Here is a 23,416-nt window from a genome sequence, read left to right as displayed (position 1 = left end):
TAATCTGCTTTCCTGTTTTTGCCACCAAAATGGATAACCTCACATTTATCCACATTATACTGCATCTGCCAAATATTTGCCCACTCACCCAGCCTATCCAAGTCACCTTGCAGTCTCCTAGCATCCTCCTCACAGCTAACACTGCCCCCCATAGGTGACGTTTCATGTCAAGACCCTTCCTCAGACATTTTTTATCTACCTTTGATTTTCCAACATCTGCCGTTCCTTCTTAAACAACCATAAAACACGATTGTTACTATCATGAAAAATGTCCTGAATTTATGGGAGAATTTGTGCATGAGAGAAAGTGGTTAAAAATAGCAATGTAGTCTGACTCCTGGGCTAAATTAATAAAGGTATTGAGTGTAAAACCAAGAATTTAAACCTTTTCTAAAACACTAGGTAGACTCATGCCTTTGCAATCATGATCCCTGCACCAGAATGTGGATGTGAATGTCTTTGAATGGATGCACCAATGAAGGATTTTTGCTACAAGGTTAGAATGGAAAAGTGGGGTTTGTTCCAAGACGAGTTTGATTAAAAATTTATTAGAGACTAGACTAAGTTGGACCCGTTGGGTCCCAGTCACAGGGGAGGCCTGGTCCCCCAACGCAATATTCCAACACTCACCTGTTTTCCCCAAAGCAATTTTCCACCACCCACCCATAGCCCCTAACTGTGCAGGTGCATCACGGGGGAGGGGTGGGGGGGGGAGGGGTGAGCCATTGAGGGGAACCAGAGGGGTGGCTGGAATTGGCAGTGTGATGGCGACTCTCAGCGGGCGCCGGTCGTTGGTCATTCTCCTCCGCCGTTATCACAGTCTCCATTTTCCGTTTGACGACATCTCCCACGCTGGGCTGCTTGGGGCGGGGCTGCTTTGGGTCCCTCCGAATGTCCAGTTGAAAACCTCCGTCAGCCATCCTCAGCTCTAGTAAAGACGCGATGGTGCAGGAAGGGGCGGACAGCCTCGGGGAGTGACAGTGGAAGAGCCAAATCCGCGCGACGCTGACTGGCAGGAGAAGAGATCGATTTGTGCACCCGCAGTTTTTAAGATTTTTAAAAACCTCGCTGACTTTTACGACATTCAACCGATCGGAACGAAACTTGGTGCAATCGCAGCACAGGAGAACAGTGAGTGAACTGGCGTAACATCGTAGCACTATCGCGAACCGTTTTTGCGCAAATTGTGCCAAACTGGAAGATAACAAGATCAGAATTTTTGTTATGTATAGATAGATGTAGGATTATCTTGATTAGCAGAGGGGTTAAATACCAAGCAAGACAGATTTATTTGGGAAAAGATCCAGGGGAAACATGCAGGAAAACCATTGGTTACGGAGTGATTGATTGTGAACGGCTATGCACAAGCAGAAAGTGCCGTCTGTCACGGCTTTCAAAAAGTGTGCTTGAGCATTCATAGGTAAATATTTGCCAGACTGTTGGGAAAGAGGAAACTGTGACTGGTTGAATTGCTGTAAAGAGACTCTGTAATGTAGTAATTCTTTCTACATCATTGGCATTGAAGGATAAATATTGGGGTCAACAGGAAACCTTTTTCAGAATGCTACAGAATCTATAGTGACTCCCATCATTTATTTATTTGCCTCTGTACTCCACAATTTGAAATTTGTAATAGAAAAAAATCACATGTGTTTAAAGTGCACATTGCCAGGTTTTATTAAAGGGTATTTTCATACATTTTTGTTTCACCATGTAGAAATTACAGCTGTTTATAAATAGTCCCCCCATTTCAGGGCACCATAATGTTTGGGACACTTGGCTTCACAGGTGTTTCTAATTGCTCCGGTGGATTTAAATGTCTCCTTATTGCAGGTATAAGGGAGCTCTGAGCACCTAGTCTTTCCTCCAGTCCTTCCATCACCTTTGGAAACTTTCATCGCTGCTTATGCAACATGAGGACCAAAGTTGTGCCAATGAAAGTCAAAGAAGCCATTATGAGATTGAGAAACAAGAATAAAACTGTTAGAGACCGCAGCCAAACCTTAGGCCAGGTTCCAGTTTGCCAAGATGTACTTAAAGGAGCAACCGCAGTTCTGGAAAAAGGTCTTGTGGACAGATGAGACTAAGATTAATTTATATCAGAGTGTTGGTAAGAGCAAAATATAGAGGAGAGAAGGAACTGCCCAAGATCCAAAGCGCACCTCCTCATCTGTGAAACACGGTGGTGGGGGTGTTATGGCCTGGGCATGTACGGCTGCTGAAGGTACTGGCTCACTTATCTTCATTGATGATACAACTGCTGCTGTATAAAATTGGCCTTTATTAAAATCTGACAATGTGCACTTTAACCACATGTGATTTAAAAAAAAAAAAAACCCCAATTACAAATCTCAAATTGTGGAGTACAGAGGCAGATCAATAAATGATGGGTCTTTGTCCCAAATATTCTGGAGGGCATTGTAAATCAGCTGCCTGAGGAGACAGTTGTGGCTTCTGCTTAATATCTATTTTAAAAGGCAATGCCTTTTATAGTACAGCACTTCCTCATTATTGAAGAAATGCAAGCTTGCACCATGTTATGTTTGAAGATCAACTGTGATTTAACTGAACCAAGCGGATATTTAGCTAGCAATTATTTGATTACTGTCTGAATTTTGTGAATTTGTTATTTTCACAGCGTTGAGTAATAGCATCAGCTAGTGACAATATTATTATGATGTTTACGGGCATATTCTGTAACGGCTCCAATGTATCAAACAGACTTTTTGATCTTTGCCCAACATGAAATGCACTCGTAATGAGTCTGCATTCAAATCATGCCACTGACTGCACAGCAGATAGACACAAAAAGCTGGAGTAGCTCAGCAGGAAAGGCAGCATCTCTGGAGAGAAGGAATGGATGACGTTTCAGATCGAAACAAAGGGTCTCAACCCAAAACGTCACCCATTCCTTCTCTTCAGAGATGCTGCCTGTCCCGGCTGAGTTATGCTAGCATTGTGTGTGTGTATATCCGCAGTTCCTTCCCACACATGCCACTGGATTCCTTGCCCCGTCCACTCCTCCCTCACTACTTGGCTGTGATTGACCAGTTCATTACAAACTGAATTAAACCAATTTCCTTATCGGTTTTCACCTTTTTCTTTAGTTTCCTACATCTAATCTTCTCATTTGCTTAGGTTAGAGATACAGTGCGAATCCGCGCCGACCAGCGATCCCCGCACGTTAACACTATCCTACACACACTAGGGTTAATTTACATTTTAATACCAAGCTAATTAACCTGCAAACATGTATTTCTATGGTTTGTGGGAGGAAACCGAAGATCTTGGAGAAACCTCACGCAGGTCACGGGGAGAACATACAAACTCCGTGCAGACAAGCACCATAGTCTGGATCAAGCCTGGGTCCCTGGTGCTGTCAGGGAGTACACTCTGCCGCTGCGCCACCGTGCTGCCCTTTGTGGTGATAATTAGCCCTCATTGCATAGGATCAGTGAAGATCTACTAATTATTCTTTAATGAACAAACTATGTAGCTGTTTGTGAGAGTTATTCCATCCAACCTTAATTATTTTCTTTTTTGGTCCACTTTTACATTTACATCTAAACAACTAAATGGATATTGTAAATGGCATTTACACATTTAGCCTTCCCTCCCCACTTTACACCTCAAAGTTATGCCTACTGTTTTTGTTTTTAGCCATCATTTATTTATTTGCCTTTGTACTCCACAATTTGAGATTTGTAATAGAAAAAAAGCGCATGTGGTTAAAGTGCACATTGTCAGATTTGGGCCATTTTAATACATTTTGGTTTCACCATATAGAAATTACAGCAGTGTTTATACATAGTCCCCCCCCCATTTCAGGGCACCATAATGTTTGTGACACAGCAATGTCATGTACATGAAAGTAATCATGTTTAGTATTTTGTTGCATATCCTTTGCATGCAATGCCTGCTTGAAGTCTGCGATTCATGGACATCACCAGTTGCTGGGTGTCTTCTCTGGTAATGCTCTGCCAGGCCTGTATTGCAGCCATCTTTAGCTTATGCTTACTTTGGGGGCTCATCCCCTTCAGTTTTCTCTTCATCATATTAAGAGGCATGCTCAATTGGGTTCAGATCGGGTGATTGACTTGGCCACTCAAGAATTGACCATTTTTCAGCTTTAAAAAAATCCTTTCTTGCTTTAGCAGGATGTTTGGGATCATTGTCTTCCTGTAGAATGAACTGCTGGCCAATGAGTTTTGAGGGATTTGTTTGAACTTGGGCAGATAGGATGTGTCTATGCACTTCAGAATTCATTATGCTACTACCATCAGCAGTTGTATCATCAATGAAGATAAGTGAGCCAGTTCCTTCAGCAGCCATACATGCACAGGTCTTGACACCCCCACCACCGTGTTTAATAGATCAGGTGGTATGCTTTGGATCTTCGGCTGTTCCTTCTCTCCTCCATACTTTGCTCTTGTCATCACTCTGATATAAGTTAATCTTCGTCTCATCTGTGCACAAGCCTTTTTTCGAGAACTGTGGTTGCTCTTTTAAGTACTTCTTTGCAAACTGTAACCTGGCCATCCTATTTTTGTGACTAACCAGTGGTTTGCATCTTGCAGTGTAGCCTCAATATTTATGTTTATGAAGTCTTCTGCGGACAGTGGTCGTTGACAAATCCACACCTGAAGAGTGTTTCTGATCTGACGGACAGGTGTTTGGGGATTTTTCTTTATTATAGAGATAATTCTCTGTCATCAGCTGTGGAGGTCTTCCTTGGCTTGCCAGTACCTTTGCGATTAGTTAACTCACCAGTGCCCTCTCTCTCTTCTCTTCATGATGTTCTAAACAGTTGATTTTGGTAAGCCTAAGGTTTGGCTGATGTCTCTTAACAGTTTTATTCTTGTTTCTCAGTCTCATAATGGCTTCTTTGCCTTTCATTAGTACAACTTTGGTCCTCCTGTTGATAAACAGCAATAAAAGTTTCCAAATGTGATGGAAAGACTGGAGGAAAGACTAGGTGCTGAGAGCTCTCTTATACCTGCAATAAGGAGGCATTTAAATGCACCTGAGCAATTACAAACACCTGTGCAGCCATGTGTCCCAAACATTACGGTGCCCTGAAATGCCGGGACTGTATAAACACAGCTGTAATTTCTACACGGTGAAACAAATGTGTAACAAATACCCTTTAATAATATCTGAAAATGTGCACTTTAACATCATGTGATTTTTTAATTTTTTTTTTTCTGTTACAAATCTCAAATTGTGGAGCACAGAGGCAATTAAATAAATGATCGGTCTTTGTCCCAAACATTTTGGAGGGCACTGTCGTTTAGTTTAATGTCACGTGTGCCGCGGTACTGTGAAAAGCTTTTGCTAACCAGTCATCAGAAAGACAATACATTATTACAATCAACCCATTCACAGTGTACAGATACATGATGAAGGTAATAATGTGAATAACGTTCATATATTGAATTTGTTGTTTATTATGAAGCTAGACACAAAATGCTGGAATAACTCGGCTGGTTAGGCAGGAGAAAAAGAATAGGTGACGTTTCGGGTCGAGACCCTTCTTCAGACCCTTGAGTATGATATTTCCATCGCTGGTGCAAGGAAGAATTTAATTGTTTCATTTCAGGACACGAGACTCTCTTGGCTCTTTTCCATGTCCCGAAATGTTGCATATTTCCTTCGGAGTCTGAAGAAGGGTTTCGGCCCGAAACGTTGCCTATTTTCTTCACTCCTTAGATGCTGCTGCACCCGCTGAGTTTCTCCAGTATTTTTGTGTACCTTTGAGTTCCAGCTAACAATAGTTCCAGGCCTCTTCTGCCATGAGCCAATTTCATTAACTAATTTAAAAAGTGGTGAGGGGGCAAAGATTTTTCTCCCAAATAAATCAAGCTGCTTGGAATGTTTAAAAGCTTCCAACACTGGTGTGTATATTTTGAGCATATTGTCTGTATGCTTTTAAAATAATTGGTGTATTTGCTCCAACAGATTGATGTTAAGGACTATATGCTGGTCGGATTAAAGGATCAGACAGTGGGACGGTTGCCTGGTAAAGTTGCTGGCGAGCAGTTTGTCATTGAAGACTGTGAGAACTGCAACATCTATATATTTGACCACTCTGCCACCATCACCATAGATGACTGCACCAACTGCAGGATATTTCTGGGACCTATCAAGTCCAGCGTGTTTTTCCGCAAGTGCGTAGACTGCAAATGTAGCGTGGCTTGTCAGCAATTCCGAATGCGGGATTGCAGAAAGATGGACATTTTCCTCTGCTGTGCCACGCAGCCCATCATTGAATCGTCGTCGAGCATCAAGTTTGGTTGCTTTCAATATTACTACCCGGAGCTGGGCTATCAGTTCAAAGATGCAGGCTTGAGCATCTTCAACAACAACTGGAGCAACATCCATGACTTCACCCCTTCTTCAGATGAGAACAACTGGGTGTTGCTGCCCGAAGACACGGTACTTAATGATTTTATTCCTCATCCTGATTCTGAGGAGCTGAAAGCGGTTCGGATCTACACTGAGTTGAACAGGAGCATTGTTCCAGTCACACGAGGCCAGAGACAAAAGAGCAGCGAGGACTCCTGCTTAGTTGTGTTTTTTGCTGGAGATTACACAACAGCCAATGCCAGGAAGTTAATCGATGAGGTGAGAAAATCGTATATCTGTGCAGTGTTCTTTTGCCACAAAGGGCGTGTTCAGAATCGAACTGCAGCCCTGCTTAACGTAACCCGAATTGGTTGACGTTGCAGCATAAGAAAGGAGTTGTATACTTTGGCATCCATCCACAGAGCCTGCTGCAGGACAAATTGGCAATCACCTGAGAGTTGCTGCAGCTGGGTTCATTTGCCAAATAATGCTGATCATCTTGATTAAGGGTGTCAAGAGTAAATACGGAGGAAGCAGGAGAATGGGGTTGAGAGGGAAAGATTGATCAGCCATGATTGATGACTGAGTAAACTCAATGGGCTGAATGACCTGATTCTCGCCTATGAACTTATGATGCAGATGCCAGTGAAGTGAAAGGTGAGGAACAAGGGAATTCTATTTAAAATAGACACACAATGCTGGAGTAACACAGTGGGACAGGCAGCATCTCTGGATCGGAGTGTATGGCGTCTCGGTGTTGAGACCCTTCTTCAGACTTGGAGTCGGGAGTGGGAAACGAGAGCTGTGGATGGTTAAGGTGTGAAAACGAAAGATCAAAAGGGATGAAGATCAAGAAAAGTGTAGAATATATTATTGTTAGCTCGGGGAAGGTGACAGCGAGGCTTACAATGTATAATTAAATCGGGAGGACAGCCAGATTGGTCGGATCTATGATGAGGGAGGGAGGGGTGGAGAGAGGATGGAAAGCTGCCAAAGCGAAATAGCCTACAAGGGAATTCTATCTCTTCGACCTGAGGAGAATGAATGGGGGAAGTGAGAGCAAATTTGCGGAAATGCATGAGGTGAAATCACATTTCCTGAAGAAGAAGAACATTTCAGAAGAACTGAAAATGGATAGCTTCATCTTGAGGGCAGATACTAGTTCATAAGAATGTGGTGTCCAATCTTACTGAAAAAACTAATGGCAACAGGATTGAATTAAGTTGCAGATTTTTACTATGCTTATCTGCGAAAGTTCTTTGAATTATACTGAATCTTAAATATAATTTGACTTGCTGTGTTTGTGCTGCATCTTTGAAAGAGTTACGATTAGGTCTTGCAAATTTCTCCATTTCCAGAATTTCTATTGCCAGCATCGTTTTTCAGGCAGTGAATGCCACATCTTAATGAATAATTGTGTCATATTACTCAAGAATGCTGTTATAGCCTAGCTTCATTCTTGCGTTAGTTTTGCTTTATGCCTTATTCTGAATTCCACTGAAGGTTGTACGTATTCTTAAATGTTTGCTCTTTCTTGGTAGATACAAATAAAATTGTTAACCTGTTTCCAATTTGTTATTGAATGTAAAATTAATTAATAATGTTTTTCATTTCAAAAGTTGGCTGCAAAGGATATTGCTCTTGTTCAAACCAAAGAAATCTCAATGAGACCAGATGATTGCAACAGGGTATTCAAAGAGAAAGCAGCAGACTTCATTCCAATGCTTCAGCAAGGTAAAGTTATGAGTGGGAAGAATAATTGTAAGCAATTTTCATTCCTTTGCCACATGTTAAACCATTGAGGTCTCTATTGTGAGTGATGAATGAGGAATTCATTGAATGACATAGTGTACATGGTACAGAATCATACCATTTATCAAAACTATTCCCTTTGAGCTCACTCCATTTATTTCAGCATAACCCTTGTATGCCTGTTCACCCTCCATTTAAATGCATATTTATTATTTACTTGGATTAGTCCCTGTTTCAAAAGGCCACTTTTTGAGGAGGTGGGGGGAGAGCTTCATCTTCATCTGTTAATTGTCACCTTTTAATCTCGCTCCTGCCACTCTTTGTGTCAAAGTCAGCTGTTGTTCCACCCTTGCACATTTTCATTGATCCAATGCAGTGCTTCTTTTGCAAATCTTGATAAATTACATCAGCTGCATTATTATTCTCTCTGTAAACCCTTAAATTCAATATGAATGGGTTTACAAGGAGACCGGCCTGGAGATTCGAGCCGCGGGAGAGGGCGATCCTTTGCCGAGGAACGCCAGCGAAAGTGCTCCGACCGCGGGGCCTGTGGACTTTAACACTGTGAAGCCGCGGTCTCCGGTAAGAAGAGGCCGACTCGGGAGCTCCATGCCCTGTAGTGTTCCGATCCGTCCTGGCGTCGGAGTATCGATCATCCCGACGCGAGGGCTTGAACATCGGACCGTCGGCAGCGACAAGTGCGGAGGGTTTGGCCCCGACCACTGGTGAACAAAGGAGGAAGATGACTGAAGTTTTTTGCCTTCCATCACAGTGAGGAATGTGGATTCCACTGTGGTGGATCTTTATGTTAAATTTTATATTATGTGGCTGTGTATATTGTTGCTTTTCACGTAGTATGGCTGTATAGTAACTAAAATTTCACTGTACCTTAATTGGTTAAGTGACAATTGGTTAAATTGTTTTTGTTCTATATTTTCACAGAAATTCTATTGTTTTTCGTACCATAGATCGTAAGGGGCTGCTTTATAGACCCCCATCGATGATCTAACTCCTTTGAAAAACAAGTTTGTTTATGAGCCACTAGTCTCCATCTACACTTTTCTCCAGTGAATGAATAAAATACCATAATCCCTCCACCTCTCTCTGAGTTATTTTAAAATGTGTGGATCAATCTCCCTCTGCTAAGCCTTTTTGTGTTCCAGCTTGTCTTGCACTTTTTAAAACATTTTTTTAAATGGGCTCCATTATATATCATGACCTTCAATGTCACTTTCACCTGTTCTGTGTCCCTGGTGAATCTTGAAGCAAGATGGAAAATTTACCCATTCCCTGTCATTCCCTGGCATCAAAACGCGTCTAATGCTGCTTGACCTGATTAGATTTTCCAGCTTTTTCTGTTCCTGTTCTCTTTTTATTTTCTATCTACAGAAGAATTTACCACCTTTATTAAGCGCTTATGACGTTACTGTTGGTTTCAGTGTAGTCACAATGATATAAACAGTTTTCCCATCACAGCAGTGTTAAAGCAAGGCGACAGATAGCACAATGGGCTAAGAGTTCGGCTGGCGACCGGAAGGTAGCCGGTTCAAATCCCGCTTGGAGTGCATACTGTCGTTGTGTCCTTGGGCAAGACACTTCACCCACCTTTGCCTGTAATGGAATGTTACGGCGGCAGGCGCGGGCACACCGCGACGCCCTGTGTCTCCCTTTCAAGGGAGATGCTAAAAATGCATTTCGTTGTCTCTGTACTGTACACTGACAATGACAATAAATTGAATCATTTCATTTCATTTCATTTTTAAAATCTGGGTGTTTGTTGAATACAATGTAATCTGAAAATAAAAACTGAATCATACCATTGTCTGTAATTAAGTGACTCTGCTCAAGAGATGGTGTTATCTATCTTTTGTATTTGAAGATACAGGAATGAAGCTCTTGTTTATTTTGATGTTTTTGCAGGTCCTGTTGTTGCTTTGGAATTTAATGGAGATGGTGCAGTGGAGGCCTGCCATAAAATAATCAGTTCTGTGTTCAGCACTTCGAAGGTAAAATAATCTTCTGAAGCTTCATATATCATAAACACTTTTTTCATTATAAGGTTAAACATTCAGTAACCTATATGCAGTCTCCATCATTAAAGATTTGTCTAATCTGTCGTGGAAAGTAACTGTAATAACTTATAGTAAACAAGTCTGGCCATGAGTCAAGTGGTCATGAGAATTTCATTGTTCATAGAAACATAGAACATAGGTGCAGGAGGAGGCCATTCGGCCCTTCCATCCAGCACCGCCATTCATTGTGATCATGGCTGATTGTCCCCAATCAATAACCCGTGCCTGCCTTGTCCCCATATCCCTTGATTCCATTAACCATAGAAACATAGAAAATAGGATGGAAACAATAAGTGTATGACCCTAAACTGAACAATGAAATTCTCTGCAGCAGCATAACAGATCTGTAAGCATAGTATTCTGTTAAACATAGTAAACAAAAAGGATCAGTAATTAAAAATAAAATTAAATTAAACAGACAGACAAATAAACAATAATAGTGCAAAGTCATGTATAATGCCCCTTCCGATTCAGGGTTCAGAGCCTATTTGAAGGTTGTAGTGTTTAATATCCTGATGGTTCTGAACCTCAGTTACGTTTTTCAGGCTTGTGTACCTTCATCCCGATGGTAGGGGTGAAATGAAAGTGTGTGAGAGGGGTGGTGTGGTTTTCTGATGAAGCTGGCTGCCTTTTTGAGGCTGTGACTCTTGTAAATCCCGTCAATGGTGGTGACGTCTGTACCCATGATGGACTGGGCAGCGTTCACCACTTTTTGCAATTTTTTTTTCCCTGGGAGTTTGAGTTGCTGAACCAGGCTGTGATGGAACCAGTCAATATGCTCTCTACTGTACACCTGTAGAAGTTCGAGAGTATTCATTGACATGCTGAATCTCCTCAATCTTCTAAGGAAGCAGGGGCATTGATGGGCTCTCTTTATGATTGCATCAATGTGCTGGGTCCGGGTTAGATCTTCAGAGATATCCATAACCAGAAATGTGAAACTTTTGACTCTCTCCGCTGCCATTCTGTTGATGAATATGGTTTTGTCCTTCTTCCAAAGTCCACAATAGGTTCCTTGGTCCTACTGACGTTGAGGGCAAGGTTGTTGTTTTGGCACCATTCGATCAGTTGATCGATCTCCCTCCTGTCCTCGTCATCTGTAATTTGTCCAACAATGGTGGTGTCGTCGACAAACTTGAAGATGGAGTTTGAACTGTGTCCAGCTACACAGCCATGAGTATATAGTGAGTAGAGCATGGGGCTGAGCACACAGCCTTGAGGAGCTCCCATGCTGATCTTTATTGAGGAATATGTGTTGCTGCCAATTCGTATTGATTGTTCTCTGTTGATGAGGAAGTAGAGGGTCCAGTGGCGTAGGGATGCGCAGAGACCCAATTCAGTGAGATTGGTAACCAGCTTGGAGGGGATGAAGATGTTGAATGCCGAGCTGTAGTCTATGAACAACAGCTTGACGTATGTGTTTTTATTGTCTAAGTGGTCCTGAGCAGAGTGGAGAGCCAGTGAGATCACCCTCCTTGGCAAGTTGTGGCAGTATGCAAATTGTAGCGGGTCCAGGTTTTTGTTGATGGTGGAGTCGATATACGTCATAACCAACCTCACAAAGCAGTTCATGACAGATATTAGTGCCAGTAGTCACCTGAAGCAGGTCACCTTACTCTTCTTGGACATCTGATTAAATTAATTATTTTTGCCAAAACATTTGTCTTCTGGAAACATAAAAATATTATATCGAATCACCATGGACGGTAGTGCCACCGGTTGGATGTGACGGAGGCACATCACCTTATTCTTGGCCACCTGGTTAACGATAATTAAAATAATAATAAATTATTTTTGCCGAAACATTTCAATGTTCTGGTAACATAAATATATTAAATAAGATGTCAAAAGCCTGTCTTTAGATGTAAGCTTCCACTGATCTGAGAAGCTGAGTTTGCAGTGAATTAAAATCAACGATAATTGGATAGCAATGTATGGAACTATTCTTAAAGTATCTGACCACTTGAATCATATTTGAAAGAAATACTCTGTTAAACTGTAATGTAGTTCCCTTTGATCAAGCACAACCACCTTTTAATATTGTTTAAGAAGGAACTGCAGATGCTGGAAAATCAAAGAATTGAAGAGTCTAATTCAGGATTAAAAAAAAATATTAAAAGGTGGTACACAAAAAAGCTGGAGAAACTCAGCGGGTGCAGCAGCATCTATGAAGCGAAGGAAAAAGGCAACGTTTCGGGCCGAAACGTTGCCTTTTTCCTTCGCTCCATAGATGCTGCTGCACCCGCTGAGTTTCTCCAGCTTTTTTGTGTACCACCTTTTAATATTTTTTTTTTAATCCTGAATATCTAAACACTTTGGGTTTGAGTCTTTAATGTACTATCTTGATGTCTGGTCTATTAGATTCTTTAGTAGTTCAGTAGTGTTAATCGTAACACTACCGTTACATGTGATTTTTTTTCATGTTCCCATTAATAACTGATCAAATGATAAATAAGTGTAAGTTAATGCCATTCATTTAAAGAGAGCACCACAAAGCATGCTCCACGAGCAGCATATTAAGCAACTCGCTAAAGGCTGAGAATGCATTAGCAAAATAATTTGCACTATAATGAGGGGATGCACTGGAATAATGTGTCTACTCTTTAGACTCTTCAATTCATGTTTATTATGGGTGTTGGGGGTTACGGGGAGAAGGCAGGAGAATGGGGTTGAAAGGGAAAAATAGATCGGCCATGATTGAATGACAGAATAGACATGACAGTCTGAATGGGCTAATTCTACTCCTTGAACTTATGAACGTATGGATATGTCCAGAAAAGAAACAATGGAATTCTTATTTTCAGGAGCATAACAGATATGTGAACATAGTACTCTGTAAACACCATCATTAACAACCAAAACAATTCTGTGTGTGTGTGTGTACTGAATTTTTGCTGTTTATTATGGTGTTTACGGAATACTATGGTTACCTATTTGTTCTGCTGCTGCAAATGAGAATTTCATTGTTCTGTTTCGGGTAATATAAACATAAAACACTCTTAACTCTTGAATACTGTGTGTGTGTGCGTGTGCATGCGCGCATATACATATATAAATAAAAACAATAATAGCGCAAAGACAAAAATAATGCCCCCAAGTTTATGTAGTCCCTTGATGCTTTTGATGCTCTTTGGTTGGTGAGTAACTAAGGATGTACCTTGGGTGTACCTGTCAATTGCTTGATATTGTGCTGTTGACGTGCTTGCACTCTACATGTAACCCAATTAATTCCACTTGATAAAAGCTTTTGGTAGAATGGGTGGCAGTGAGCCTCTTTATTTGTTTCTATTTCAAGAGGTGGCCTGCATGCCTCTTGCCCGACCTTCATTGGGATTTGGAATGAGAAAACATCTGTCCAAGATTATACCCCTTGTAGTAATTTCCTTCTAAGCATCTTCACATGCTAGAAAATAAAAATGTTATGACAAATTGTTTTTTATTTAAAGAAAGCAAATTATTGATTCAGTAAAGACGGACAATCCACTTCTCCATGGCTTGTCACCTTGTCGTGGTGGAGAAGCTTGTGTGGACCTGAGATCCTGAGAGCGATGCTGTCTGCAGCGATGCTCCTGGTAGGGCCACCCATGGCGGTAAGGTCGAGGGGGAGGTCTCAATGGTGGAACAGGCGGAGGATGATGGCTGACCTTAGTGGAGCGTCACAACGGCTGGGAAGGCGGATGAAGGCTGCAGCTGAAATGGGTCTCCCGTCGTCTTGGACTCCATGACATTGGATCCTGACCCAGATCGGTCAATGACCGCGGGGTGGCTGTCTGTGCCCCTGTCTCCCCACGTTAAACATAGGTACGCACAGGCGTCCTCCATATAGGGAATAGCACCCTGGAGACGCCCATGGTGGTCCACGACCGAAGGGGGCCTAATAAGAAAGATTGAAAATGCTGGAATATGCAGTGAGAAAAAAAAAAAAACTGCTGGAGAAACTCCGGCAATATGTGTAAAGGGAAATGGACCATCGACAACTCTGATGGAGATCTTTAAACTTCTCTAAAAGAGTAGAGAGGAGATGTAACGAGGTGAGGTGGAGAGGTGGGTTAAGAACTGGCTAATGATGGAGTGTTTTCAGAAGAAAAATATTCTTCATGGACTTCAGCTAAAACAATTCAATTTCCTGTCATACTCAACACAAATGACTTTAATATAGAAAAATTAAAAGATTGCACTGACTCCAAAATAACTGGAAAATATTGTTATAGAATGGTTTGCTTCAGTTGAAGGCAGTTTATCCATCATTGGCTCTGCCCTCCCTTCCATCGAGGGGATTTATCGCAATCGTTGCCTCAAAAAGGCTGGCAGTATCATCAAGGATTCACACCATCCAGGCCACACACTCATCTCCCCGCTACTTTCAGGTAGAAGGTACAGGAGCCTGAAGACTGCAACTACCAGGTTCAGGAATAGCTACTTCCCCACAGCCATCAGACTATTAAACTTGGCTCGGACAAAACTCTGAACATTAATAGCCCATTGTCTGTTTATTTGCACTTTATCAGTTTATTTATTCATGTGTGTATATATTTATATTATGGTGTATGGACACACTGATCTGTTCTGTAGTCATGCCTACGATGTTCTGTTGTGCTGAAGCAAAGCAATAATTTCATTGTTCTGTCAGGGACACATGAAATTAAACTCTTGAATCTTGAATCCTTTTTATTGTGGACATTAATTTCTAATAACATGTGCTTATTTTTTTTTTGTCAAACAGGTGTTTGTTTCTGAAAGCAAAGATTCAGCATCCCAAGATGTGGACAATTTCTATAACTATGCTGATATACAGATGACGATGTAAAAATGAACCAAGGATCGTGCGTGAATACCTGATCTGTAGATTGTTATTTTCCTATTGTAGAATGTCTTAACGTTGAACTACTGGATATAATATTGTGAAGTAAGAGTTTTTAGCAAAGATTTTAACATCCTGAATGTAATGTTTTCAAGGTAATGCTAGTCAAAAATATATAACAAAATAATTTTATGCATTTTATGTACGTTTTAAATGTTGCCTGTTTTTGCTAAAGAAAGAATTGTTTAAAAGCAAGCAACAGGTTTCTGGAGTACTTTTTTTTTTTTAATTTGATGTAATCGTAAAGTATTACTGTCGAGATCAAAATATTTGGCCCATTACACCTTTATTGATGTTAATCCCCATTCTGCCCTTTTAAGGATTATTCACTCATTCTCTAAATAGAACATTAGCTGAAGAGAATGTATAGGTGACACAATGTGGTGCAGTGTATAGAACCACTGCTTCATTGCCCCAACAACTAGGTTCAATCCTGACCTTGTGCTCTTTCTGAGGTTCACCCTGTGATAAAGTGGGGTTTGTCCGTTTTCCCTGACTTCCTCCCACATCCCAAAGGCAAAACCGTCAGTTGATTAAATGGCTGCTATAAATCTCGCTGGTGTAGTGAGTGGGTGGTTGATTGGAATAAAATGTGGTCACTGTAAATGGATACCTGATAGTTAACATGGATCCACATGGCCAGGTAACCTATTTCCATGTCATATGAATACGACTATTAAAAATAAATGTCCCATCCCGTTTGCACCTTCATTGACATTTGCCTTTGTGGCTCTGAACTCAATTTGGTTTTCTTACTTGTAGGTTACTGTACTTTAGGCAGTGACTTGGAGTTCTCCAGGATCTTAAAATAAAAGCTACACACAAAATGCTGGAGAAAAGAAAACGGTTAATCAAGAGATTTTCCCAGATAAATGTTTAAAAAACTGTAGGGACTTCAAACTCCTACGAAAATTAGTTTTAAAATATCCAATAAAAATGCTTATTACTTGGCTTTTCTTGTAGCCTGTGTTGTAAGTATACTTTTTCATCTTTTACAGTGAAGTGATATTTGTGGTACTAACACAATGTCATCTATAATAGTTTTATTGTTAAGAAATATAATCTTGGTTTAAGTTTTTTTATAATTCAAATTTTTTTTAAACCATGACATATTATAAATTCATTTTAACTAGAATGTGGCATTGTTAAGATAGGAGTCGGGGCTATATTAATGAAAATTAGCTAATATTTTTAAGTGTTTCCGCCCTGGATGATTCTGGGCACTTTCTGTAGGAAACTCTAGTTTGCATTTATGACCATGTTTATAATTATTTTGGCCGATGATAACTTCTGAATTTTCCTTAAAATCCTAGTGCTAAAACAATTAACTCAATCAGCTTTTTATATGTGATTACATTTTTAGTAAACTGTGCATTATTGAGTTTTTATTGTACATGCCATAGGTCAGAAATTGTGGATAGTAGTTTGAACCAAATTCTTTGTGAACATAAACAAAACGCACAGTAAAGTATGTAGATAAAAGTGTTGGAGAAACTCAGCGGGTGCAGCAGCATCTATGGGGCGAAGGAAATAGGCAACGTTTCGGGCGGCCCGAAACGTTGCCTATTTCCTTCGCTCCATAGATGCTGCTGCACCCGCTGAGTTTCTCCAGCACTTTTATCTACCTTCCATTTTCCAGCATCTGCAGTTCCTTCTTAAACACAGTAAAGAATCAAGTGATAACCAAACTAGGTGGAGAAGGAGTGGTGGTGGAGCTAGAAAACTGCACATTACAGCTGAAAGGAGTCCCTCTATATTTGCTACTACTGAAGGAACTACACATCAGGCAGCATTGTTGGATGGGAATTTGACAGTTGTCATTTTGGATAGTACCCTTTCTCCAATCGGAAGAGAAGTCCCAGCCCAAAACACGCCTGTCCGTTTCCCTCCGCAGATGCTGCCTGACCCACTGAGTTCCTTCAGCAGTTTGTTATTCACTCAAGGTTCCAGCATCTGCTGTTTCTTGTGTTTCCATTTTACTGATGTCTCTAGTTGTACTAGTAAGCCAAAGCTAAGGAGGTTTCCCCCCCCCCCCCCCCCCCCCCCCCCCCCCCCCCCCCCCCCCCCTTTTTTGTTTTGCTGCAATAATTTGTCCTTTTGTTAATGACCCACTGGAAATTGCCAATTTGTTAACTAGAAACGTGTGTAATGAGCAGCATCACAAGGAGACTGGGTCTGATCCTCTGGCTTTATTATGAGTACATTTGATTTCAGTGTCATGGCAGAATAATCACAAAGGTTAATAATTCTTTAAATGCAATATTATCATGAGTTGACATTCCTGATTTAGCCTCTGGATGTACAACCTCCATTCAGTCTCAATTTAAAAACAAATTATTCTGTTACATTTGAGATCAAACAATCCAACAAAAACACATTCCTAATGCTACTAATTCAGGAAGCTAGATTGTTAGATGGACATAAGTTGTAGATGGAGCTTAAATGATCTGTTCCTCTTGTATTATACCATATCCAGGAGACAAATATTAAAAAATATTTGTTAGGCTTCACCATAAATGGAATTTTTCCTCCATTGAACTGGATATTTTCTGGAAGAGTTATGGTAGTAATGGTGTTGCAAATGGGGTCTGAAACTATTTTGTGTTACTCCCTACATTGATTCATCATGTGTCCTTTACGGAAGGAAGGGATAATGAGCATTTTTGTTTTGTTGGTGAGCTCTTTGCTGCAATGTTAATCCTGAAATAACTAATGAAAAGGGCAAATTCACGATGTAAAAAATAAAATCTTCAAGTAAATTCTTACGAATTTTGGAGAGCGAGTGTAAAAATCAACTCCCCACATGGTATAATTGACAGCAATAATGCACATGAGAAATCACAGGCAAGTGCTTGCAAGGGAAAAAAAAATGTCTACCTTCCAGCTGCAGAGACCAGGATTCGATCATGACTACGGGTGTTGTGTATATCAAGTCTGTACATTGTCTCCTTGACCTGCATGGGTTTTCTCTAGTAGCTCCTGTTTCCTCCCACACTCCAAAGATATGGGGGTTTGTAGGCTAATTGGCTTGGTAAAATTGGAAATTGTCCTGATGTGTGTAGGATAGTGTTAGTGTGTGGGGATCGCTGGTCTGCATGAACTCAGTGGGCCAAAGGGCCTGTTTCCGCACTGTACCTCGAAACTAAACTAAATGTGGTTACAGCACAAAAACCTAGTTCATCTGTCGGCCAACATTGCCAGCAAATCTCGTGCCATTATCCTCCTTGCTTATCACATCAGGTAATTGCTTCAAAAATAATTTTCTGTTTAAAGAAATTACACCAGATTTGCATCAGTTTGTGACGTACAATCCCACATTCAAACTATTGGAGTGCCTGGGGTTGTGTAGCTGTCTATAATTATTTGTCATTGTGGTTGGTAGAATATATGTTTGATTCCAATTATGTAAATGTAGATGCCTTTATTACTTTCTCAAACATTTGCGACACTTTAACTTAAAGTAAATAGCAACTTCAATGGGGGAAAAAATTATTTTTATCGTGAAGCTAAACAAATGTTTGTCTCCTTTGTATGACACAGTGCAAGAAGGCAGGGAAGAGGAATGGTTTGTTTCGGCTCCATGTACAACTTGTGCTCATTCTACAATCTAGCTTCCTGAATTTGTTCATAGGTTGTGGAGCAGAATTAGGCCATTCAGCCCATCAAGTCTACTCCACCATTCAATCATGGCTGACCTATCTTTCCCTCTCAACTCCATTCTCCTGCCTTCTCCCCATAACCCTTTGCACCCTTTCCAATCAAGAACCTTGCAATCTCCATTGTAAAAATATCAATTGACTGCCTTCATAGCCTTCTGTGGCTAAGAATTCCACAGATTCACCACCCTCTGACTAAAGAAATTCCTCCTCATCTATTTTCTAAAGGTACGTCCTTTTATTCTGAGGATATAGCTTCTGATCCTAGATTCTCCCACTACTGGAAACATTCGCTCCACATCCACTCTATCCAGGGCATTCACTTGTATAATTAGGGATATGTTTGCCATATTGCTTGATCACAAATGTACTTGACTAATCCTGGAAACCATTCCCCTCCCATCAGTTCTTCAATCTAGTTTACTGTGATTCTGGCAGGACTTGATTTGATACGTTTGAGCTGATGAATGTCTGTTACCACATATTCATGGACAATGGTAATTAATTTGTCTGTGGAGCATGCAAATCTGCTGCCAATCTCTGAACCCCTTTCTGACTTGCTGAACTAATTAAGAATTTTGGAAGTTCAAACCTCATTGAAAAACAGCTTGGTGTTTTAGAGTTTATATATTTTATTAGTGGTTAAACAGATTTACTTTCTCAATCATTAACAAGATCAGATATTTACTTGTAAATGTAATTTCCGTCCTTGAACTCTTTAACATTTGTGATTGTTCTTCCTTTTGTCAAAGTAATGCTGGGTTGTTTAGATGTTCCACAAATATTTGTATTTATCAAGTACATTTTTACTTTTTAAACTTCCTCAATCCTATCCCAGCAACATTGAAAATAAATATGACGTCTCTAAATCTGCAGCAATTGAATTTGACGCTCCTTATTAATGTAATTCACTACTTTGAAATGTTTGGAACCACTAACACTGTTACTGTTGATTACATAAGTGATTTAATTAAAGCGTACCTTGCATGTTACTTTGTAGTCTCAATATCTTTCCATTTAGAAAGTTCCTAAAAGTCGGTTGAATTTCTTTAAAATCATTTTCAATCCAAATTATAACTTCTCATTTATAAATGCTGGTTTGTTTTTTTGGAATACTTAAAATCAGATGCACCTAGTTTCTGGCTGAATGATTTGTAACTGAATTGTAGCCATTATTATGCAAAACATCACATCCTTAAGATGGAGGCCATTCGCCCCATAAATTTGAAACGGTTGTTTCAATGAACAATTCGGTTAGTCCCACTTCCTCATTCTATATGGAAATTGACTTAAAATATAAAATAGACAAACATATTATTTATGGTCTCTGTTCGATGCGTATGTACTTCAGCTCATCTACTCTGTTATTGCAGTTTTAATGAAAGCATGTGCAGGATTATTGTATTGACACTGTGCCCACCAAGCAGTAAAAACTCAGTGGATAGATCTTTGTCACAGAATTAAGTGTTGTTTCTATTTTCGTGAATTATGAATTTGTATGTGACTTGTAAATATTTTTATTAAACACTACTTCTGTACTATAATTTATGGCGCAATGTGAATATGGATTTTTGCTTTGATTTTTATTGATAGAATATAACATGCTAAACGTTTTATCTATGTATACACAAATTAATGATCTTTAAAGTAATAAAGGTTGAGAGGGTGATGTACGCCACCAGTCACTAGACTGTTTCATAAATGTATTGTGACCTTAAACACAAATCTTTGAACATCATTAATTCTGGAGTTGTTATAAAGGCAGACACTGGTCTCTTGTCCAAGGATTTAAAATACTGAGATATAATGTGATTTTTTTTTTTTTTAGAAAATGGCAAATCTGAGTTTCAATTACATGTTAGGCCCAATAACAAAGTGGCTATTACTTTGCAGAATGGTAAACTTGATTCTCTGGTCTGAAAGAATTGCAAAATTGGAAGTGGAACTAATTTAACATTTGAGTGTAAGTTAGGCCACAGCTGGGAAACTGCGAATTGTCCAGGCATTCTAGCAGAAGAAAATAACCATCAACAATATGTGAAGTTTCAGTGGGATTTGGGGTGCAATGGGGAAGCAGGACTCTTGAACTCGTCATTGACAAATAAAGTTTTTAGGAGGAATCCGAAAGTGGCTTCAAAATTAACATATGTGCAAAATTATGTTCCACTGGTTTCAAATCATTGATAAAGGAAGAGAGACTGGATTTGTTTTCGTGTGACCATATATCAAGTAATGAAATTTGAAAGGATGCTGCAAAGGGTGATAAAATGGATTAAAGTATTCAGAGAAGAAATAAGCACAATATCGGATGCAAAGTAGCTATCTGCCCTGTTTTTGTATTGTATTTAAAAAATCTCTAAAATACTACATAAATGGCAATATCACAGAAATTATGAATTGTGCAGAAGCAGACTCTCTAATGCAGCAAATTGGAGGATTTGACCTATTCCTGCCCCTTGGGTTTATGGACTTTATCTTAACCTTTTGCAGGGTCTTTTGGCCTCCATCTTAGCTGTGCCGAGTGATGCTGGCCTCCATTTTTCTTTCTTGCTTCTGGGGCCTGTCAGCTGAACCTAGATCCCATTGTACTCTTTGCAGCCGACTCAGCAAATTAAATATTCCTGGTTAAGAAGGAACTGCAGATGCTGGAAAATCGTAGGTAGACAAATGCTGGAGGAACTCAGCGGGTGAGGCAGCATCTTTGGAGCGAAGGAATAGGTGACGTTTCGGGTCTAGACCCTTCTTCAGACATGTGAGGGGAGGGGAAGAATGGAAGGCGGAGATGTGAGAGATTTGTTTCTTAAAAAGCAGATAGCAACAACCGTTGATGGTAGACCATGGCAATCTTTAATCAAATCGTCAGACAGAAGTGGCGAGATTACAAGTGTATTTCCATCCACATCCAGCGGCATCGGCCCGCCTGTACCAGCACAACCTGTTTCTGACACGGTTACTTTGCCAATGGCGACGCCATCTCCACCTGTACCAAAGTCTCCTGGTTCGTCACCGGGAATGCCATTTCAATCTCCGACACCAATTATACCACCGATTCTGTCCCCGGTGGCAAAGAAGGGAAATGGTTTATATCGCACACATGCTGGTTGCGTTTGTAAGCCCACCGTAAGTACCCGGGCTAAATTTGACTTTGCTCCAGCTATGTATGCTTTATTTAGTCAGTAGTTTTGTGTTTACATTTAATTCTTTCAGAGGGAGGATGTAGATTAGTGTCACTCATACTATGAGTCATACTGTGGCTCTGCCCGCAGGCTTAATAGAAAGCCCTTGTCCCTTTCTCCCTCAGTCTTGAGCTGCATGTTGAAATGAAGTTACCTATGCTGAATTGCTAATAAAAGACTTTGGATCCTATATGTGAGTTATGTCAATCCAACAAGCACCTCGTATTTCGCTTGGGCAGTTTACACCCCAGCGGTATGAACATTGAATTCTCCAATTTCTTGCTTTCTCCCTCCTTCCCCTCCCGTTCCCAACTCTCCCACAGCCTACTGTCTCCGCCTCTTCCCCCCCCCACCACCTCCACATCAGTCTGAAGAAGCGTCTTGACCCGAAACGTCACCTATTCCTTCGCTCCATAGAAGCTGCCGCACCCGCTCAGTTTCTCCAGCATTTTTATCTACCCGCCATTTAATGGGGTTGTTTAAATGTTTCAACTATGTCAATTATTTATGAAGTTTAAGCTGTTTTTGCCGAAGAGACCTAACTAACTCTTGTAAATTACTGCAATCAATGCAAGTAAATGTAACGTTCCCCCTGATTTTTGTCTGTCTCTCTCCTGCAACTTGGCCAGATGTTGTCAAAATTCATCTCTCAACTTGGATAGGGCTTTAATCGTCCCTTCAGTGAATGTCTTGGTGTAAGTTTGTAAGTATTCTACTCCTTGTGGATATATTCTTTCGAAAGTGGAATTGTACTAAAGAATTGATACATTCTCTTTTTTGAACAGAATGGAATATAAGAGCCAGGCATTTCGGCTTATTTTAAGCCTGAAAGTCGTGAGCTGTGGTTAATATATTAGAGCCCATAATATTTGAAATCAAATGGATGAATATTTAAATTTTCAGAAGATGGTTAATGCTAAATTATAACTCCAACTAAATGTTTAGTTTAGTTTATTGTCATATGTACGGAGATACAATGAAAAGCTTTGGTTTGCATGCTATTCTGTCCATTAGTTTAGTTTATTGTCATGTGTCCTGAGGTACAGTAAGAAGCTTTCGTGTGCTAACCACTCATCAGAAAGTTGAGCCAGTGTGTAGATACATGGGAAAGGGAATAGTGTTTAGTGCAAGGTAAAGTCCGATTTAAAGATAGTCCAAGCATCTGCAGTTCCTTGTTTAAGTTGCCTCATTACTTTTCCTGGGATTTCATTCTGTTGAGCTGCGTGCATCATTCTAACCTCGGTCTACGCCGCATCTGCATCCAGGATGAGGTGGTCCTAACCAGGTCATCAAAGATGTCCTCATTCGTTAGGGAACGGGGGTTCCCTTCTTCGATTAGATGAGGCTCTCATCAGCGTCTCTTCTATATCCCGTAGCTCCACTCTCACTCCCCATTCGTAACAAGGACCAAGTCCCCCTTACCTTCCACCCAACCAGCCATCACATACAGTAGATAATCCTCCGACATTTTCGCCACCACCAACGGGATCCCACCACTGGCCACATCTTCCCATCTCCTCCCCTTTCGGTTTTCCGCAGAGACCGCTCCCTCCG

The 23,416-nt window shown here is 40.5% G+C and overlaps 1 protein-coding gene across 1 annotated transcript in view; it reads left to right on the top strand.

Moving 5' to 3' along the window:
* The window catches only part of rp2 (RP2 activator of ARL3 GTPase), a 28,631-nt gene extending 12,068 nt beyond the window's left edge, over positions 1-16,563 (top strand). Inside the window, exons 2-5 of the mRNA XM_055636488.1 lie at positions 5,959-6,624; positions 7,965-8,079; positions 10,018-10,103; positions 14,893-16,563. Coding sequence (XP_055492463.1) covers positions 5,959-6,624; positions 7,965-8,079; positions 10,018-10,103; positions 14,893-14,976 — 951 coding nt within the window. The 3' untranslated portion in view covers positions 14,977-16,563. The remainder of the gene's footprint in view (positions 1-5,958; positions 6,625-7,964; positions 8,080-10,017; positions 10,104-14,892) is intronic.
* Positions 16,564-23,416: the final 6,853 nt, after the last annotated feature.

The sequence above is a fragment of the Leucoraja erinacea genome, chromosome 6 (assembly GCF_028641065.1).
Source record: "Leucoraja erinacea ecotype New England chromosome 6, Leri_hhj_1, whole genome shotgun sequence".
Lineage (NCBI taxonomy): Eukaryota > Metazoa > Chordata > Chondrichthyes > Rajiformes > Rajidae > Leucoraja > Leucoraja erinaceus.
This window is presented reverse-complemented; position numbering and strand designations above follow the sequence as displayed.